The following is a 22,500-nucleotide window of genomic DNA, read 5'->3' on the forward strand; positions in this document are numbered from 1 at the left end:
ACAAGCTGAGCAAAAAGAGGGACACATCACCAAATTCTAAGAAAATCTGAAATTCATGTAAATATTTCAAAGGTTCTGCTTTTCACTGAAATTGTTATGCTGATAACACATATTTTGTAATATTTATTTTTTCATTAAATTAGAAAAGAATGCAAAATAAAAGCATTTTCACTCAGACTTCCAATCCCAACCCTAATCTTCATCTCAGGAACCAAGAAAATGCTACTCTTTCAGTTTTAAGCATTGAAACATGTAGACTTTTGTAGAGAATTGTGTTGGTGTGTTGATTGTGTGTTGTGAACACACACAGATGTTGACGAATGCACACAGACCTGAGTGTGGCTGATGGTGTAGAGGTGGTGGTGGTTGAGGGAGAAGGCCATGTCCGGCAGAATGGAGCTCCCATCCTTCATCACCCGCACTGACTCATATACAACACCTACAGCACCGTCTACACGCACCTGCAGAGAGAGAGAGAGAGAGAGAGAGAGAGAGAGAGAGAGAGACAGAAAGAGAGAGAGAGAGAGAGAGAGAGAGAGAGAGACAGATTGAGAGAGACAGAAAGAGAGAGAGAGAGAGAGAGAGAGAGAAAGAGAGACAGACAGAAAGAGAGAGAGAGAGACAGAAAGAGAGAGACAGAAAGAGAGAGAGACAGAGAGAGAGAGAGAGAGAGAGTCAGAGGAGAGAGATGTTACAATTCTACTATGAATTGTTCAGTTTCTACTAGAAATATTACTACCATTAATTATTCAGTAACTATTATGAATTGTTCAGTTTCCATTATGAATTATTCAGTTTCCACTATGAATTATTCAGTAACTACTACGAAACTAATGTAGCGTAGTTTTGAGAGTGATGAACTGAAGTGTGGATCCACACACATGGCAGGGACTTAAACACGGCGGTGTACAGAACAAACCCACAGCACTGAGGTATGTACTGCTCTTAAAAACGTTTTCTGTAGGTTCAGTAGATGATGATTCATCTCTGCAGAGCACTTAGCCAACTAAATCTGGAACACATCATGAGGAAAAGCAAAAACAAAGAAAGCTTCTGTATTCCCACGAGGACATTTAACCCTTAAACCCAACTCCCAGGGAAACATATGTCAGATAAAACACACACACACACACACACACACACACACACACACACACACACAGTACAGGTCACAAAAACAAACAAATTCACAGCAGGAATGTGTTTTAAAGAAAAGAGAATGTTTGAAAAGAGTAAAGAAGATATTCTGCATTTGAGTTGAGCGCCAGAGTTTCAGGCAGAGTTCTTATGAACTCTACTGGATTAGGAGCTTTAGGACAATGAGTGTGTGTGTGTGCGTGTGTGTGTGTGTCTGTGTGTGTGTGTGTGTATGTGTGTGTGTGTGTATGTGCGTGTGTGTATGTGTGTGTGCGTGTGTGTGTATGTGTGTGTGTGTGTGTGTGTGTGTGTGTGTGTGTGTGTGTCTGTGTGTGTGTGTGTGTGTGCGTGTGTGTATGTGTGTGTGGGTGTGTGTGTGTGTGTGTGTGTGTGTGTGTAGGGTACTCTGTGAGCTTAGGGAGGCTGCAGAGTGTGACGCACAAAGATCCACCAGCCTGAGAGAAGCTCACACACATACAGGGGTCAGTCGCCTCAGTAATCTCAGAGATTTAAGGCAGAAACACAAGACAGAGCAGACCCAGCTGAGACAACAGCCAGGATATTACACTCATACATTCCATGTCTTTCCAATAGATCAGAAAAGCCATGCGGTGCATCAGAGTCAGTGAAGCCTCAGTGAGAGAGAGACTAATACAGTAGTGCAAGTGCACTACTGCCACTGTCTGAACTGATCAAGTGCACTACTGTCACTGTCTGAACTGATCAACTGACACTGTCTGAACTGATGGAGTGCACTACTGACACTGTCTGAACTGATGGAGTGCACTACTGACACTGTCTGAACCGATCAAGTGCACTACTGCCACTGTCTGAACTGATCGAGTGCACTACTGCCACTGTCTGAACTGATCAAGTGCACTACTGTCACTGTCTGAACTGATCAACTGACACTGTCTGAACTGATCCGAGTGCACTACTGCCACTGTCTGAACTGATCAACTGACACTGTCTGAACTGATCGAGTGCACTACTTCCACTGTCTGAACTGATGGAGTGCACTGCTGTCACTGTTCAAACTGATCAACTGACACTGTCTGAACTGATCAAATGCAATATTGCCACTGTCTGAACTGATCAAGTACACCACTGACACTGTCTGAACTGATCAAATGCACTACTATCACTGTGTGAACTGATGGAATGTACTATTGCCACTGTCTGAACTGATCGAGTGCACTACTGCCACAGTGTGAGCTGATCAAGTGCACTACTGACACTGTCTGAGCTGATCAACTGACACTGTCTGAACTGATCAAGTACACTACTGACACTGTCTGAACTGATCAAATGCACTATTGCCACTGTCTGAACTGATCAAATGCACTACTGTCACTGTCTGAACTGATCAACTGTCACTGTCTGAACTGATCAAGTACACTACTGACACTGTCTGAACTGATCAAATGCACTACTGACACTGTCTGAACTGATCAAATGCACTACTGTCACTGTCTGAACTGATCGAGTGCACTACTGTCACTGTCTGACCTGATGGAGTGCACTACTGTCACTGTCTGAACTGATGGAGTGCACTACTGTCACTGTCTGAACTGATGGAGTGCACTACTGTCACTGTCTGAACTGATGGAGTGCACTACTGTCACTGTCTGAACTGATGGAGTGCACTACTGTCACTGTCTGAACTGATGGAGTGCACTACTGTCACTGTCTGACTGATGGAGTGCACTAGTGCCTCTTTTCTCATTAATTTTTTTCTCTTTTTCCTGCTCTGTATTCATTCCCACACTCCTTAGCTCAAAATAGAAAACAGCAAACTTCGCCTGATGAATTGAACCACAAACCGTCTCAGATTACCCACAATTCTGTGTGGCATTCAAATACCATGGCTGTTTAATGTAACCCAGCAGTACTGTAATGATGAGGTCACATGACGGACTCATGGGAGCGGCATGATTGAGAAAACTCTGACCTTTTGACCTTCCCGAGTTTGAATTTGTTCTGTTCTGAGTCGAGTTCTGTATTGACTCAGATCTCACTGTGTGTCCACCTTTCAGCTGCCCCACCCCGCTCTCCACTGCCCTGCCCGCTCTCCACTTCCCTACCCACTCCCCACTGCCCTGCCCGCTCTCCACTTCCCTACCCGCTCTCCACTGCCCTGCCCGCTCTCCACTGCCCTACCCACTCTCCACTTCCTTTACCCGCTCTCCACTTCCCTTACCCGCTCTCCACTGCCCTGCCCGCTCTCTGCTGCCCTGCCCGCTCTCCACTGCCCTACCCACTCCCCACTGTCCTACCCGCTTTCCACTGCCCTACCCGCTCTCCACTGCCCTGCCCGCTCTCCACTGCCCTACCCGCTCTCCACTGCCCTGCCCGCCTCTGCCCGCCTCCGCTGCCCTCCCGCCTCCACTTCCCTACCCACTCTCCACTGCCCTACCCGCTCTCCATTGCCCTGCCCGCTCTCTGCTGCCCTGCCCGCCCTCCACTTCCCTACCCACTCCCCACTGCCCTACCCGCTCTCCACTGCCCTACCCGCTCTCCACTTCCCTACCCACTCTCCACTTCCCTACCCACTCTCCACTTCCCTTACCCGCTCTCCACTGCCCTACCCGCTCTCCACTGCCCTACCCGCTCTCCACTTCCCTTACCCGCTCTCCACTTCCCTACCCACTCTCCACTTCCCTTACCCACTCTCCACTTCCCTTACCCGCTCTCCACTTCCCTACCCACTCTCCACTTCCCTACCCACTCTCCACTTCCCTTACCCACTCTCCACTGCCCTACCCGCTCTCCACTTCCCTTACCCGCTCTCCACTGCCCTACCCGCTCTCCACTTCCCTTACCCGCTCTCCACTGCCCTGCCCGCTCTCCACTGCCCTGCCCGCTCTCCACTGCCCTACCGCTCTCCACTGCCCTACCCGCTCTCCACTGCCCTGTCCACTCTCCACTGCCACCATGCTAGCGTTAGCTCAATTATACAATACAGATCTGCATCTTCACTGGATCATCACATTATGCATGTTGGTCAGAAGTTTGGGGATAACTGTCATGACAGATGCTATGAAGTTATACTACATGCTAATTTGTGCTGTGTACTCTGGTTAGCCATCCTGACATTAACCATTATGACAAAGTCTGGGCGCCACTGCTGGAATTCTGTTGAATTTCTTAGTAAAAAAATGTTAACACCATCTTCACATAGAACAAACTTAAATATGACGTTTCTGCAAATTTTAAATGCATGATTATTATATATTCGCTGGATTTAACATTTTGGAAAAATATAAAACTTAAAATGTGGCATGTCCTGCTTTGTAAGAGTCAATTATCTTCAGTTTCAGATCCTCAGTCAGCTGCTGAGATGAGCCCATGGCTGTTGAGTGTCACCACAACACCCTGAGAGGTTTGAAGGGTCCCATAATTCACTAAGCTCTGGAGATGTCTGCACCAGACTTGGATTAAGACCTAAGACTAAAGAAAAAACTAGTCAATTGACTTAAAAGGTACCCATATTTTTACACGTGCCACATTTTTTGAGTTTTGTGTCCAATATATTAAATTCAGCAAGTAAATTGCAATTATACATTCAAATTTCTAGAAATAAGTTCCACGCAGAAGTTTGATTGGTCCACACCAAACAAGGCAGGCGCAAAAGCAGCCTCAATTTTATGAACTGTGTTGAATGGAACTATTAATCTGTGGGAATTTTGGGAAATTACATGGGCACATTATCTCAAACCAGTTGGCCAAACAATCACAAACATTACATGACCCAACTTCCTCTGGTAGAATGAATCCAGCTCCAATAAATAGGTCACATACGAGGTTCCACAGCATCACAAAGGCAAGTGGAAGCTGGTCTAAAGCAATTCACCCTGAATTGGTGGCCAACTCAGACTTGACATTTCATCTATTGTACGGTCAGTCTCCTTCCTCTAATATATAACACATACACGCGAATACAAAACAATATGTGGGGCCGTAATCTTCTTCCTCCTGAGAAAATACACTTCCTCCTCCTGAGACTGCAGCCCTGCAAGTTTCCCAGCCACGCAGACTGGCATTATTACAGTAAAACAGAGGAAGCAGATTCCTGTGGCATTACAAATAACCCACGAAATTTAATACCCGCCAGGGTGTGCGGATCATGCAGGGTAATGAAAACAGCCTGTTTGCTGGCCAACAACAACAACACGGAGTATAGAGCATGGAAAAGCTTCCTCACAGGTTACAGAGAGGCTGAGCGGGTTTAATAGGTAAAACGTAAGCTTTAATCTTGAGCTATTAAGTTGCTTGACAAAGCCCACATACTGTTCTTCATTATCTTCTTCACTTTTTGTACTGTTTTCACTGCTTCCAGTTTGGAGCTAGAACCACAAAACTTTGCATGACTGTAGAGGCTGTACAGCAGGAGCACACTTGTGCTTTTGGGCAGTGTGTGAAATATTTCTTGGTCTCCTGTCTTCAGAAATGAGTAACAATTCACTCTTTCCACCAAACTTTCAACAAAACCGGGTGAGTTTTCAGATTTACAGAGGTATTCCGAGCATAGTTAGTTGCAAGGCTATGAAGGCCCAACAGGGTGAACTAATTTGCTACAGCGCCACCCTGAGGCAGAGCAGTGCTGCAGTTATTTAAGAATATTAAAGAGAGAAGCTCCCCAGTTGTGAAGTAGGATAAATAAAGACCTTTTGTATTTGAGTGTCTATTTTTCCCTGATGAACAGCAAAACTTCACAATCAGTTTGTTTTCAGTGACCCCCAGAATTTTGATATTGAGACATTTGCGGGGTCCAAGAGATAAATTATGGGGCCCTGGATCCCTCAGAACCCCTTGTACTTACATACATGCTAGCATACATATACACGCACACATCAGCAACCACTTGGGATAGCATAGCAACAGCCTAGCAACACCATAGCAACAATCTGTGATACCACAGCAACAGCCTAGCAACACCTTAGCAACCATCTGCGATACCATACCGATGGCCTAGCAACACTTTAACAACCACCTGGGATACCACAGCAACTACCTGGGAACACCTTAACAACCACCAAGGATAGCATAGCAACTGCCTGGGAACACCTTAACAACCACCTGGGATACCACAGCAACTGCCTGGGAACACTTTAACAACAACCAGGGATAGCACAGCAACTGCCTGGGACCACCTTAACAACCACCTGGGATACCACAGCAACTGCCTGGGAGCACTTTAACAATCACCAGGGTTACAACAGCAATGGCCTAGCAACACCTTAACAAGCACCTGTGATAATGGCCTAGCTTCACTTTAACAACCACCTGGGATACTATCGCAACTGCCTGGGACCACCTTAACAACCACCTGGGATACCATAGCAACTGCCTGGGACCACCTTAACAACCACCAGGGTCACAACAGCAATGGCCTAGCAACACCTTAACAAACACTGAGGTTACCATAGCAATGGCCTATCAACATCTTAGCAAGCACCTGTGATAATGGCCTAGCTTCACTTTAACAACCACCTGGGATACTATCACAACTGCCTGGGACCACCTTAACAACCACCTGGGATACCACAGCAACGACCTAGCAACAACCTAGCAACACCTGAGCAACCAAATGTGATACCACAACAATGGGCTAGCAAAACCTTAACAAACACTGAGGATACCACAGCAATGGCCTAGCAACACCATAGCAACCGCCTGGGATAACATAGCAACCACCTAACAACACCTTAGCTACCACCTGGGATGGCACGGCAATGCCCTAGCAACACCTTAGCAACAACCTGGGATACCATAGCAATGGGCTAGCAACACCTTAGCAGCCACCTGAGATGATATAGCGATGGCCCATTTTTATTTCCAATGTGTCAAATTCAGCAAATAATCAATAATTGTGTATTAAAATGTGCAGAAGTGCGTCTCTGTAGAAGATGTGTTCACTTATTTACACTAACCAACCAACATAAACATGGAATTTGACCGGAGGCGCCCAAACTTCTGCAACTGTATCCCAAAAAGAAGAAATAAAAAGATTATAGAAAGTTCGCTCAGGCTTGCCTGCAGGACTATATATATATAAATGAATTGTATTAATCATAAAACTACATTATAAATAACAATCACAGGATGAAATACACTCACATGCACACACACTCAGAACCCTTCAGACAGAGTTTTATAGGCGAACTGCCTCGGAAAACTTTATTGTGAATAAGTAACGCTAAGTATAAATAATTGAGCCGAGCACAATGTCAGGCAGATCCGCGCTGATGGATAGAGATGATGCAACGAGGTCCAATTCCACTTTAAACCAATCACAGACGTTCGGAGGGAGACTGTTTGAATAGTAGGAGAAGATAATTGAGCAAAAGGGCTGTAAGAGGAGCCTTTAAACTGATAGACGGATCAGAAATGAATGAATGAATACTGATGTATGTGTTGGAGACTCTTGCGTCATGCTGTGTCTCTGGCTGTCGGGCTGGGAGGGTGCGCAAACATCCTGGCGTGATATCAGTAACCAATATAATTCGTGTTATCACAGTAATCATGGGTGTAACACTGGACTTGAACCCTGAGCCCTGCTACATAGCACTGACATAACCAGGCCATGAACATGTCGTAGCAGACGCCATATGCTGTCATGAGTTGTCATAACAAATTTTGTTCAGAGTAGAGAATGTCAGTGGTGCAATATGGCTGCCACTTTACATTTGTTTACAATTGTTTGTGTGTGTGTTTTGATGTTTGCCTGCTGGCGGAGGAGTTTGGCATCATCTCCACCGAGATAGCGGACGAGACTGTGGCTCAGAGGCTTCTAGGGCTGTTTGGGTGACACTACATCACAGCTCGACTGGGGAGCTGATTGACGTGACATCACAGCTTGGGCCGGTTGCTTGGTTGACGCTGTACTAGCAACACCATAGCAACAACATGTGATACCACAACAATGGCCTAGCAAACAGTGAGGATACCATAGCAATGATCTAGCAACACCATAGCAACCACCTGGGGTAACATAGCAACCACCTAACAACACCTTAGCTACTACCTGGGATGGCGTCGGAATGGCCTAGCAACACCATAGCAACCACCTGGGATATCTTATCAATGGGCTATCAAAACCTCAGCAGCCACCTGGGATGATATAGCAATGGCCTAGTAACACCATAGCAACCACCTGGGATAGCATAGCAACAGCCTAGCAACACCTTAGCAATCATTTTAATAACCACCTGAGATACCATTGCAACGGCCTGGGAACACCTTAACAATCAGCAGGGATACCAAAGCAACGGCCTAGCAATACCATAGCAACAACCTAGCAACAACATGTGATACCACCATGACAATGGCCTAGTAACACTTTAACAAACACTGGGGAAACCACAGCACTGGCCTAGCAACACAATAGCAACCACCTGGGATAACATAGCAACCCCCTAACAACACCTTAGCAACCATTTGGGACAGCATAGCATTGGCAATTACGTAGCTGAGGGCTACCTGGACCAGTAGTGTCCGGCTGCATGCTCAATACTGTGGTCAGTGAAATTTTGTGTGTTTACTACACAAAATGTAACTAGTTTTTTTCAAAGGTTTAGGCTTGAAACCCACTGAGCTTAAACACAATGCACAGACTTCTTTATCGTTCACACCGCAAAATGGACGACGCGAGACTGACTCTGTCTAACGTCTTCCCAGGTTAAGACTGGGTTGGACGTCACTTTAAATATGTAAACATATACTGTTTCACATGTACTGCTGGGCAACAGTCCCGATATTTATTTTTTCTCACATCTGATAAATTGGCAAAGAGGAAATAGTGCTATGTTTTAAACAATGCTCTCAAAAACTATGAATACAGCGATTTGTATTCAACATTTCAGACACTGCAGTGTGAAAAATCATTTTAAATACACATAAATACACCGTGACATACTGAAACCGTCAGTAATACACCTCCATCTCATAACACTGTATGTTATATCTACAGTATCTACAGTAAAATTGGGGATTTATTATTTGGGGGAAACTGGGGATTTTTTATTTTATTATTATTTATTAGGTGTAAAAAAACAAAATAAAAAGAAGGAATGTTCTGTTTAATAAAGCAGAGCGAAGCTGCAGCCTCTGTGCTGGTTTCTCTTGAAACTCAGAGAGAGAGAGAGAGAGAGAGAGAAAAAAGAGAGAGAGAGAGAGAGAGATACAGAGAGAGAAGGAGAAAGAGAGAGACTGGAAGAGAGAGGGAGAGAGAGAGAGAGAGAGAGAGAGAGGGAGTGAGAGAGAGAGAAAGAGAGAGAGGAAGTGAGAGAGAGAGAGAGAGAGAGAGAGACAGAGAGAGAGAGAGAGGAGAGAGAGAGAGAGAGAGGCTGATTTCTCTCCACTGCATCTGTAGCTGATGAAACAAGTCCGTAACCCAAACTCTCACAGCCAAATAACCACCTGCTTTAATAAGACCAACACAATTCAGTTATTAAATAACCGCCTTTACAGCCTCTTTATCTCTGACAATTAAACAGGCGGCTTTTGTTACTATGCCTTTAAGACTGAGATATGTAAATGAGCCTGTTCTGACTGGCTGCCCTGTGTTGTGCTTTATTCATAAAGCAGTCCGGGTTTCAACACTCCTTATAACTTCAGCGTGAGTGGGCGGAGCTACACTGCTGTAGGCTGAACAGGAGGATATCTATCGTTGAAAAACATGCATCTTCATTTTTGTTGCTTTCTATTTTTGCATAATTTGAAAACTAAGAAATGCAGAAATGCTACAAAATTACCAAGAAAAACTTGGACTTCCATTACAAGTTAAGAATGTTTTGTCCATCACCTGTGAAGCTACTGTATTGGAGATACGAGGTTCCGTTCTGACAGTGTGATATGTAAATGCATTGGTTTTTAGTGACATCACAAAACAACAAATTCATAAAGTTCAGCAGTTTTCTACTTTATGCAAATGAGCCACCACACTGCGTTTAGCCAATCAGGCAGAAACAGACTGGACTTTCACATAATTATGAAAATATGAGTTTTTACACACAACAGCTGACAGTGAAGATTTGGAGGGAAGGCGTTTGATTGGATGTGGGTTACACTGGCACTCATAGGTCTTATGCTCAGGTAGCTAGCATGCTAGTAGAGTGAGCTAACGCTGGCTTGTGTAGACAAAAATGATTCTGAAAATTATAAAAGCATAAAAAGTTGGGCTCCCGAGTGGCGCAACTGTCTAAGCGTTGGCCCTGTCATCAGGAGATCACGAGCTCGATCCCTGGTGATGCTACAGCCGTCCGTAGCCGGGAGTCTGAGAGAGCACAATTGGCCGCGCTCTCTCTGGGTGGGTAGGATGGCCCCTCCTTCTCCCCCCGTCACTCAGCGCGATGCTAGTCAGCGCAGGCGTCTGTTAGCTGACGTAACAGATCTGGTGGTTGGCGCTTTCCTCCGAGCGCGTTCAGCTGTCCAGTGACGTTGCATGAGCGGCAGTTCTTGGCAGGTCTTGGAGGAAGCCTGTTTTAGCCTTCACCCTGCTAGCGTTGATAGTATTGTGTGATTGGGGGAGTCCTAACTAGCGGGTGGAATTGGCGACGACTAAATTGGGGAGAAAATTGGGTTAAAAATCCCCCCCCCAGCATAAAAAAACTCACTCATTGTAAGCTTTGGTCCAACGTTAAGTAAAAATAAGACGCTTCCAGTTTTCCTTCATTTCTATAATAACAACACAGAAGCAATGAGTAGAGATGCTGCACGGCGAAAAACGTCAACAAAAAGTGACCACTGAGCTTAACAGCTTCATATGATGGGGAGACCTAGCTGGAGGATGGAACTGGCCTCGATAATTTAGAAGAAAAAAATTTTAACATTTTTCAAAAGGAATTAACAACATATTAAGAAACCATTTTAACTGAAGAAATAACTTTCAAGCTGTGAAACACTAAACTACTCAAACCTTTAAAAGTCCAGCAGCCAGTCGCACCAGCTGAACGTACGTTTGATCGTAGCCTAGTTTGATTGTAAACTGCCACTGTGTTCAAGTTTATGAGCTACTAGAATTTATCCAGTTGCACCAAGTAACACAGTTTTAACGAAGCTTTAAGTTATAAATGAAAATTTACACAAACCCTACAGTAGGAGTGAGTCCTGCCGTATAAAATATAGCGAACATAACTAACATTACATTTCTGTCATTCAGCAGATTCAAATAGCGATTATATTATCTGCAGCTTCGCTAACATTACCAACCGTTTACTGATAAAGTGGTGTTAAAATATTGTGCAAGAGAGCCAGTTTGAATATTGGAACAGGATAAACACACATACGAGAGACAGATGCTTTGAGGACACCACTTTACTGTAAAACAGTCTCTTTTTGAAGTATAGCGACCGACATACCTTAAGCAAAGTAAACAAACCCTGAAAAGAGAGAAATCTGAGTGATTTCACTGCGTGTGGAGATCATGTGTGCGATGTTTCCTGTTTATGTCAGTAACGTTACTGATTGGCTGCAGACTGAAAACGGTGTTTGACAGTGTTTTAATCTACAATAACTTTATGCTCTACTTGGTAAGAATTACCATAAGTGTCTGTGGTGCAACTAAAATTCTGTGTGTTGCTAGTTTTAAACTAACTACTCTCAATGTGAGGTTTAGGACAGACTTTACACCCCAAACTTAAGTTCAGCTGGTGCAACTGGCTGCAGGACCCACCAGCAGGCCCAAAGTTGTATTACACACTTCAATAACTAAGAATACCTCAGCCAGTTTGCACCGCAGTCCCTTGAGATCCATAATCACATATTATATCTGTTACCAACTATACGCACACAGGTGACACTGTACTGTAAACAACATAAACAAAAATTTAAGTTATAGTAAGTTACAGTTCGCTAGAGAGCTACCATTATAAATCTCCCCCTGCTGTTAAACAGGCTCATCACCACTGCAGTTTCAGTTTCCATTTCCTAACGCTGAGAGTCTCCTTCATCCAGCCGGCACACTGTGCTATCTCTCCTAATAAGCAGCAGCTCTACACTTCTAAGAGTTAACGGACATGATAATCAGCCAGTGAGTGCAATCAGATGTGCTGGAGCAGAAGATCAGACAGTACCAGAATGTAACAGCCATCTGAGTGACTGTACAACTGTGTTTTTTCCTCTATGCCTGCACAGCTGGAGCGTTTTCACTCTGAAACAAGTATAAAACCCACAGCAGGTGTAAATCAGCTGTGAAATCAGGCCGTTTCTCACCTTCCGGATGTTTCCGGCGCGCGTGCCGAGGAAGGCGATGCAGTAGCCGTTGTAGATGTAAGCGGACACCGCGGTCAGTCGCTCAGCCGTCTCAGTGTAAACGGTGTGTCCTGTGACGAGCTCAGAGCCGCCGAGGGGCTGGTTAATGTCCAAACCACAGAAATGGTCATCTATGGGGACCGGCTGGAAGAGAGAAGGAGAAGGAGAGAGAGAGAGAGAGAGAGAGAGAGAGAGAGAGAGAGAGAGAGAGAGAGAGAGAGAACAGATAAGTTAGACTGAAGCTACAGGGAACTGACAAAATGAAATGGTACTGTTACGTTTATAATACAACTTATATCACTATTATTACTACTGTTACTGATACTATGACTACAACTATTAACACTATTAATATTACTATAACCGCCATTACAACTATTATTGATATTACTACTACTGGTATTATTACTTCTACTATTAGTATTCCTACTACTACTGTTATTACTACTCCTACTACTACTGCCATTACTATTTTTACTACTATTACTACTACTTCAATTAATACTCCTAATACAACGACTACTACTATTACTGCTATTAATACTTCTACTACTACTACTGATACTATTAATCCGTCTACTACTACTACTACTTCTATTACTATTTCTGCTACTACTACTATACTACTACTACTTTTACTATTAGTACTACTACTATTAATCCTCCTCTACTACTACTACTACTATTACTATTACTACTACTACTACTAATAACACTTCAACTACTATACTACTACTATTAGTACAACTACTATTACTACTATTAATATGTCTACTAGTACTACTTCTATTACTACTAATGTCTATTACTACTACTATTACTACTATTAATACTTCTACTACTACTATTGCTACTATTAATCCGTCTGCTACTACTTCTATTACTATTTCTGCTAATACTACTACTACTACTATTACTATTAGTACCACTACTATTAATCCATCTACTACTACTACTTCTATTACTATTACTACTACTACTACTACTAATAACACTTCAACTACTACTACTACTACTTCTATTAGTACTTCTATTAGTACTACTACTATTAATATGTCTACTAGTACTACTTCTATTACTACTTCTACTACTACTAATGTCTACTACTACTTCTATTACTACTACTACAAATGCTACTATTAATACTTCTACTACTATTACTACTATTAATACCTCCACTGCTTTTACTACTATTACTATTATTAACACGTCTACTACTACTAAGCCTATTACTATATCAGTACTTCTACTACTACTATTACTACTACTAATGCATCTTCTACTATTATGTCTATGACTACTACCTCTGTTACTATTATTATTACTTCTACCACAACATCTACTGCTACTAACTACTACTACTATTATTACTTCTACTTCTACTACTACTCCTATTATTTTTATTAATATGTTTACTACTACTATTACATCTATTACTACTAGTCTCACAATGACAATTGTTGCTGGTATTACTACATCTACCACTACTTCTTTTACTATTACTATGAATACCATTACTGCTATTACAACCTCTAATACTACATTACTGCTATTATTACTACACTGCAAATACTCCTTTTATGACACCTCTACTATTACTATTACTAATACTATTACTGCTTTTACTGTATGGATATTTGGATGTATTTAAAGTTTGTTATGATAGTTTGCTGCCACTGAGGTGTTGATAAAAGTCTTTGGAAATATATTATATTATTAGAGCACATATTTGGGGTACACCCACACAATTTGAATTAAAACCACTGGCATCCAGTTACCAGAGGAACACAGAGTGGAGTGAATGATGGACAGAGAGATAGAGAACAATAAAATAGTAAACAATTAGAATCCTGAGCAGTTCAATCAGATGAGTCACTGCTCATCAAGTGCAGATGTGGAGTCCCCGTGACACCGCCGCCATCTGTGATTGGGGGCCAATGAGGACACAACGTCTCTACTGACCTATCCATGCTCCAACCCTTATCCATCTACGGAGGGGGAATTAAAAATTAAAAGCAGGTCTGAAGTGGCCTGTGCTGAACGCCTGAGTAAACCAGACATTTAACTCAGGCATTCGAACAGCGGCGGAAATATCACTGCACACAGAGAATGTCACCTTGTTCCTGTACCAATCAGACGGAATATCTGAGCGCAGTGCTGGACATTTGGGATTCCTGAGGCAGTGTACGTGCTGGCAGCTCAGTAAAGTAGGCCAGGGGGAAGAGGGTAGATACAGTTTTCCTAAACACCACCGTACATCTCAGGAATACACTTCTAACACAATCCAGCACTAAAATCTATCTATAGATTTGTCCTTTTGGGGGGACAGTGTGGGCAGACTGGGGGAGGAAGTCCTCCTCAGCAGGTCCTACTTACAAGTTTGGAAGTGATAAATGTGTTTCAGTGGTTTTGGTCATGGACGTCCTGAGAAAACTACCTTTCTAAAGCTCCACTGACCGTATAGTTTCACTCTGTAGCTCTACAGTTACAGACTGTAGTCCATCTGTTTCTCTGCATACTCTGTTACCCTGGTCTTCAATGGTCAGGACCCCCACAGAGCAGGTACTATTTGGGTGGTGGATCACTCTCAGCACTGCAGTGACACTGACGTGGTGGTGGTGTGTCAGTGTGTGTTGCGCTGGTGCGAGTGGATCAGACACAGCAGTGCTGCTGGAGCTTTTAAACACTGTGTCCACTCACTGTCCACTCTATTAGACACTCCTACCTCGTCGGTCAAATAATACCTGCTCTGTGGGGGTCCTGTGGGGGTACAAGGAGGTGTGCTTAATGAAGTGGCCAGTTGGTGTTTAGTTTCGGGTGACTCACGTATGAGAGGATGTTTGATGCTTTAGATCCTCATTAGCACAAACTCGTTATGGGGAAACTTCAAACTAAGCCATGACCTTTTTTGTTCCGGGACCTCCTCCCAGACCCATCGACCCGCCGGATCCATCACTACTCAGTGTTCCAGGACCTCATCATTTACTAATTACACTGTGTTTTTCAGTTCAACCAAAAATAATTACTTTATGTAGGAGCAACAAGCAATAAAACTAGTTTTATCCAACTCAAAAATGACTCTGATTGAAGGAATCCTTCATTCAAAGTATTTATTTACTTTGATTAAATCTAGGTAATTTACTTCTTACCACATGAAGTAATTTGAAGAACTGACAAACTGTTCTTTACTTTCTAGGCAAATTACAGTATTTTCAAGAGGGTTTGAAGGCAGCATATCTTCTCCACTGCAGGAGAAATGGATATGTCCAAGAACCTTCATTTATTTAACCTGCAAAGTGTAGCGATGTGTCATTTGTAAATGAGTTGGCTCTTTGAGCTGAACGTTGGGAGCCGACTCGCATTAAGAAGCAGCTTTTCTTTTTTTCCTTCATAACAAACGTATTGCATTTTCTGTTAATTAGAAAGTAGATGAAGGTTTTACTGAAAAACAAATAATAGTTCATTTTGTCAACTTGGCTGATAAAAAAGGGACAGTGATTTTGAATAAAGAGCAGTTTGGGCCGAAAGAGTCAACTCTTGTTGGTGAGCTCGGCCGACTGATAAGAGCTGGCCATCACTAGCAAAGTTTGAGCTTCAGTTAGAGAAGAAATAAACAGTGTTACTGTCTTTGTTGTCTGTTACTTTCAAAAAAAAAACTTTGGATGATAAACTCCACTTCAAAACTCCATGTTCCTCTTTAATCTACTAGAGTTGTTCCCAACTCCGGCCTTGGAGCAGCATATTTTACTGTTTTCCTGTAGCATCTCACATCTGACTGACCAGGGCTGAGTTTCCTGAAGGCATATGAGTATAAAGAGTATTGTAAAGTGAGCATTGCACTGAACGCTCTCTTTACTAGTACTAGAGGAATTCCACCAGTCCTACTAATCCAATTAAAATGCAGAGCGGTTCAGAGTGGTTTGGTGTGAAACGCTCCGTTCTAGAGAAACATTTCACATTTCCACATTTTTTCTGCTGGAAGTTCTCGCTGCAGGTGACGCTGCTCCTGCTAAATCAATTACAGCAGCAGCAATGACGAGTGTGTACAGCTCACTCAAGTGTTAGAGCTTGAAGCAAAAACAGCCTTAACTCACAGTTTCAGTGGTTTCTCAGCTGATGATGAGCAGAAGAAAACGAGTTTGTGCAATAAAGGAATAAACTTAGTCACATGGAGTAAAAGAACCTCTGTGTCAGTGTTTCAGCGCTGCTGACCAACATGACACTGAATGCAGTTTGTGCTTTAAAGTTGCTGCTACAGCCGCTTTCAGAGGAACAGTTTTCATTTCCTCTCTTAAAAATGATCAGTATCTGAGAGAGCGAGTGCGGAGAGTCGATGTTCGTTCACTGGTGCCGGTGGTTCCACCTTAAATGGTGCCTAAGCCGCCACAATGTAACTGCTGCACCATTTAAGGTGGAACAGGACAATTCGAACAAGAGGCTTCAGCCACACGACTTCTTAGTCTTTGACAGTTTATCATTGCAGATCAAACATATCTTCTTATAGATATAGAGTTCTTATAAATCCAAATTAAAAAATGGGTACGGTGGCACTACGGACCCTGACGACCCGGCACGCCCCCCTGCCGTGATGTGCGCATGTTTAGCTTTATGCCACTTTAACTAGTTTATTATTAGCGAGCTGTTTCAGCATCTCCAGCTAATATGGCTTATCCAGTGTTTTGGTTATAGTTATTATTACCTCCATCGATTTATCACTGTAGACGTGAGCTGACGTTACTGTGCTCTGACAGCTGTGATGGAATTTTTCCACAAATCATTTATATCCTTTATTTAGTCTGGACTCCCTCATTGTTGTGTGTTCGGTTCTCCAACAGTTCTGGACTCAAAATTGGCAACTATGACAAAGATAAAGTGAGACGCCTTTCTGTGGAGGCTAAAATGATACGAACGCCTGTATTTCTGAGGTAAGCAGAACCTTTTTACCCGCTGTTCACGCACTTCCGTTTCTTGTGAAAAGGGCCTATTGTTCACAATGGTGGTGATAGGAACCAGACATCCACCTCTAAAAGCTCCCTCACAGAAAGTTACTACAAGAAATGGTTATGAATTCACTGTCTGATGACTGAGACACTGTTTTATGATAGTTTAGAGAACTTAAACTCCATTCATTGTGGAGGGATACATGCAGGGCGCTGTGAGGCAAAATAGTCCCCAAAGAAAACTTATTATTTCAGATTTTCCACTATTTTCCATCATCAACATTCCATATAAACTCAGAAGACTCGTGTAGGTTCACTGGTGGTTCTGGATAGTAAATAAAATGTCTATATTTGTGTTGTAGTCATGGCGACCCCTGGTTCCTATCACCACCACTGTAAAGTAAGTTTAAGACAATCTATGTTTTGGGGATACTGGGCTCCCGTTTAATTAGCAAGCATGTCTGAGCTGAACTGGATATTTTAGAGCAGGAAAATATTCAAATGTACAGGACAAAGGAATCCAGGATCAGGATTGGCCCTTGAAATGTCACTGCTACAAAACGGTAAACAAGAAAGCGGCCCTTCATACTGAATCAGTCTTCCGTGATTTAAGTACTGCTTGATCTGACGCTACACTAACACACCGTCCATAAGTAGTGTCGGCACAGCGGCTTTGATTTATTATCAAAGAGGAGCGCGGTCTCCTTACAGCGTCTCCTGCCCTCCATTAGAGAGCTGTCAGGGGGAATATAAACCTCAGCTCCTGGAAACCGCTTTGTCCGCTAACGCCAGCTGTGTCAAGACTTTCTTTCATTTAGCGCGACGATGAGTAACGGAGAAATACTGTGGCAACGGCCGCGGTGAGTCATTCACTGATGGTCACACACCGGCCTGGGTGGAAGCTTTAAGAAACAATGAGGTCATAAATCATTAAAAGTTCTTTCACTTATGACATATGACCCCTTTGACCCCCGACTTACACACCCTCCTCCCAGTCAGACTGTATTTCACCACTAGGGTGACTGGTAGGGTCATCAATACCCTTTTTTAGTGACAGAGTATCAGGTGCTGCTCTCTTTAGGACCGGTCAATATTAGTCACACCTGATTCTATACCCTGGACTAAATGGCCCATATCATAAAGAAATTAATATAGAGAGTCATATGAAAAAGTTTGAACACCCTCTGTCAAATCCTATAGAAGGAACAAACTTGAATATGCAAATTTTAGTGTAATGTAATCCGATCAACGCGTTTTTTATGCACTTGCATAATCAGATAATGGGGAAACTCCAGGTCTAGATGAGTCAGATTTCTGCTTTGCAACCAGCCAATAAACTCACAGAAGAAGACGTGACGTAAATGTAACGTAAAACTCAAACTAAATGCCACGGCTTTTTTAAAAAAAGACTTTATTTATTTAATATTTAAATCCTTCATTTCATCAGGCATATAGTCGGTTTTAGCGGCGCTCCAAAAGTGTTTTGCTGCATCTCGCGGCAACACTGCTTGCTTATTACCGGTACAGCCGTCTGTTTCGCACAAGCGCAGACTGAGAATTCCGAAAGAAATCAGAGTAAGAGTTTACATGCACTGAGAAATCTCATTACTGAGCTAAAATCCAGCCTCTTTATCGAACTTTTTAATGGACTTCTTGATCGGAGTATGCTGTTTACATGACCACTTGAATAATCAGATAACTGCAGAAATCTGATTATGATCGAAATATTGAGTGCACGTAAACACACTCTTTTTCACTTTTTTCACTTTGAAGGTGATTCATAAAGATTCATCCAATTTCAAAGTACCATATTTTTACAACAGTGAGGCGTCTAGGAACCAATCACAATCCAATTGAAAGAGGGGGTCTTAGAGTTTCTCACTGTCAGTGGAAGATGGCTCCCTTCAGTCTGAGAGGAGATGAGACCCCTGAGCAGAAAGCGTTCTGCGTTCTCCACTTCAATAAGAGTGAATCCATCATAACTGTGCAGTGTGATTTTCGTGGCCAGTGAAGCTCCAGCAGCTCAGAGCGTTCGGCGCTGGTTCCACAACACTGGATGATCTCCGAAATCGCACTGAAAGAGCCGTGAGTGCAGCGACACCCGACATGCTCAATCCAGTACGGGATGAGTTTGACTATGGCGTTGATGTTGTCTGTACAGCTGGAGGAGGTTCATACTGAGACCTTGTACAATTACATAATAAACTTTATGCTCAATTAAACCATTTACAGTTCACTGCATTGTTCTGTAATGATTTACAAGGGAAATAAATCATTTTGAAATCAGATGAATCTTTTTGAATCACCCTGTATTTTATTCAACTGATACAAATAAAGTATAAAAATAAACTTGAACTTGACATTTATCGGCAGTCCCTGCTGGCATTCTATAGCAGCGCTCTGCCACGTGATGCTGCGCAACGCAATGCAGCACATCCAGTATGCAGTCGCCTTTGGACGGTTGGGCCACAGATGTTCTGGCTACATTAGCAAACTACAACTTGTGACTTCAGGTTGTCAAACCACACACTACTAGTCATATTTCCTCCAGGCTCCAGGTGCTACCTCCTAAAAATGCAGTTACATTCAAGTCCAGCTGATCTCTGCCAAATATCTGCTATATGTAGGTACAATAAGGCCCATATAAACTTCCACAGCAGCCTGCAGGTATATGGTAGCCTAGGTATTCTCAGAACCCCTGTCCTTCAGTGATATGTGGGTCAAAAGCCCAGATTTCTTCTCCAGCAGAAGGATCAATCTCCCCCTCTCTCTTCTCTGCAATTCCAGCTACATGCACTGAATGGACAAGCAGCCTTCAAAGCATGGCCCCTCTGAACTACTGAATCAAATCAGAGCCTCAGCAGACTGCAGGCGGTCCGCTGCCGCTCCAGGCCCTTTCCTGTCTCTGTCTAACAGGCCGGAGCATCGGCATTATTCAGTGGCTCTATATGGATGTCTATAGCATATTAAAATTAATGAATAAGATTTAGTGGAATGTAGAACAGCATGTTTTGCAAATTCACTGTCTGCTAAAGTAATAGAGCGGCTACAGGAAGCTCAGAAAGCAGAGCCCAATGTACTTTTTAGACTATTCTACAGTGGGGAACCCTCAGGGACTTCTAGGTCTTCAGAGGAGGAACTATTTTTATGTAACAGAACCTTCATGCTTCTTAAATTTAAACTCTAAGTTCTGTAGTAATGCTCTTATTTCAGTGATACGTTTTGGTTGGAAAAAAAAGGGCTAAATTCCTGAAACATCCAAATCTGAGATTTAGGTATTTAGATGGATACAGCCAAGCTGCTCTCCCATTGGTTAGGACTTCAGGAGCTGGACTGAAGGCCTTACACGTTAGGCCAGGGGTCGGCAACATGCGGCTCTTCTACTGCCCTGTTGTGGCTCCACAGCAGAATCAGATTTGTAGGTAAAAATAAAATAATCCTCCTTTACAGTAAAATAAAGCTCTGCTGATCGTTCAACACAGTTTAACAATAAATGGTCTTAAACTCTGGAGTTAATGTAGAACTGCTAATTCACCCTTTAACCCTGAAGATCAGCGCAGACTGATGGTCACCATAGCAACACAGACATCAGTCTCGCTTAGCTAACGTTACACCAGTTATTTACGATAATAAAGTCATTTCATTTAAACCTTTTATTCGTGTTTGTTTACACTGACAATCAGGAGCAGACAGAGAACCATAATCTATTCCCTTTTCACAGCAGTGTCTAATGTAGAAATGTTCACCACGGTAACGAGCTATGCATATGAAATATGGACATTATTGGCCATAACAGGCATGTAGGTAACATTCTTTACTTTGTATGTCTCCGTTTCTATTTAGCTGGACCACCAGCTTTGCCATCAGTGGGCCAACAATAGCCCACTATCCTCTTTCTATCAGGGAGGTGAACTCTGACTGATTTCAGATGCATTTCATGGTTTCTAATGACATCTAAAGGTGTCCTACAGGAAACTACTGGTTTCTAATGATAAACATTAGGCCGATTATGAAGCAAAACCATTAACCCTCTTAAAATCCCACGCTTATAACACACTATGACTTATTACTCGGTAACTACAGGGACTTCAATGCTAACTGCTTGAACTATTTTTAGGTTATATAACTTTGGCTCTGCCAGCTTTTTAAGAGGTTAAGTTTTAATGCTAATGCTTCTGATAGCCTTTTTCAGCACTGAGGACTCTTCACTGAAAGACTCACTGTTAAATACTGCTAAATACAGAGTAAAATATATGTTAACTTCTGTTCCATTTTGTAAATGAAACATGTGGAACGTCTTTTACAAGCTTCAAATATTCGGGTTTAATATAGAACAGCTAAAAATGCACCAGAGCTAGCTTTGTGCTAACATCAATGCTAGAAAACCAGCATAGACCCGCATGGCTGGTCACCAGCAAAACCAGCCTATGTTGTGCTTTGGATGCTGGTATCCCGGTCAAACCAGACCAGCACTAGACCAGCACAGACCAGCATAGACCAGCTTAAACCAGCATGAAATGCTTGCTATTCTGTGCTGGTTTTTCAGCAGAGTTACTATTAGAAATCCCATAAGGACGATATAAAATCATTAAACTGTTTTTTTTTCCTCAGTTTTTAAAAATGGCTTTGACATTTATGTCCAGAACTGAAGGCTTTCCTTTAGTAGTCACTGTTTGCTACAGCATTTCTAGAGGTCCATTCTCCATGGAATGTTTTCAAATGAAAAGATTTTTGATATTTTTATTATTCTGTAAGTTGCTTTGGACAAGTATTTGAGTTATTCTCCATTTGGAGTGGGATGTCCATTAACATCTCCTATTATCATATACGCAGAAAGGAGCTTAATTCCAAACATATTTTACAGTCACTGGTGTATGAATGAAGGTGTGGACCTTCAGACGCTTCCTCTCTGATGAGCCCTGACCCAAAGATTTTTTTTTAATTTTTTTTTTTTATTAATTATTTATTTTTTTTTACCTGATTTTCTCCCCAATTTAGTCGTCTCCAAATACACCCACTAGTTAGGACTCCCCCAATCACACGATGCTATCAACGCTAGGAGGGTGAAGGCTAACACAGGCTTCCTCCGAGACCTGTGAAGCCAACCACCGAAAAACGCAATTTAACAGAGCTGAAAATACTGTGTTAAAATGTAGAATAAGAGTCCTTA

The 22,500-nt window shown here is 42.6% G+C and overlaps 1 protein-coding gene across 1 annotated transcript in view; it reads right to left on the minus strand.

The window, feature by feature from the left end:
• Positions 1 to 22,500, minus strand: part of LOC118799504 (plexin-A2-like) — a 137,708-nt gene that overhangs the window by 82,811 nt on the left and 32,397 nt on the right. Inside the window, exons 3-4 of the mRNA XM_036559430.1 lie at positions 12,352 to 12,534; positions 333 to 461 (exon numbers count right to left, since the gene is read on the minus strand). Coding sequence (XP_036415323.1) covers positions 333 to 461; positions 12,352 to 12,534 — 312 coding nt within the window. The remainder of the gene's footprint in view (positions 1 to 332; positions 462 to 12,351; positions 12,535 to 22,500) is intronic.

The sequence above is a fragment of the Colossoma macropomum genome, unplaced genomic scaffold (genome assembly GCF_904425465.1).
Source record: "Colossoma macropomum unplaced genomic scaffold, Colossoma_macropomum, whole genome shotgun sequence".
NCBI classification, from domain to species: Eukaryota; Metazoa; Chordata; class Actinopteri; order Characiformes; family Serrasalmidae; genus Colossoma; species Colossoma macropomum.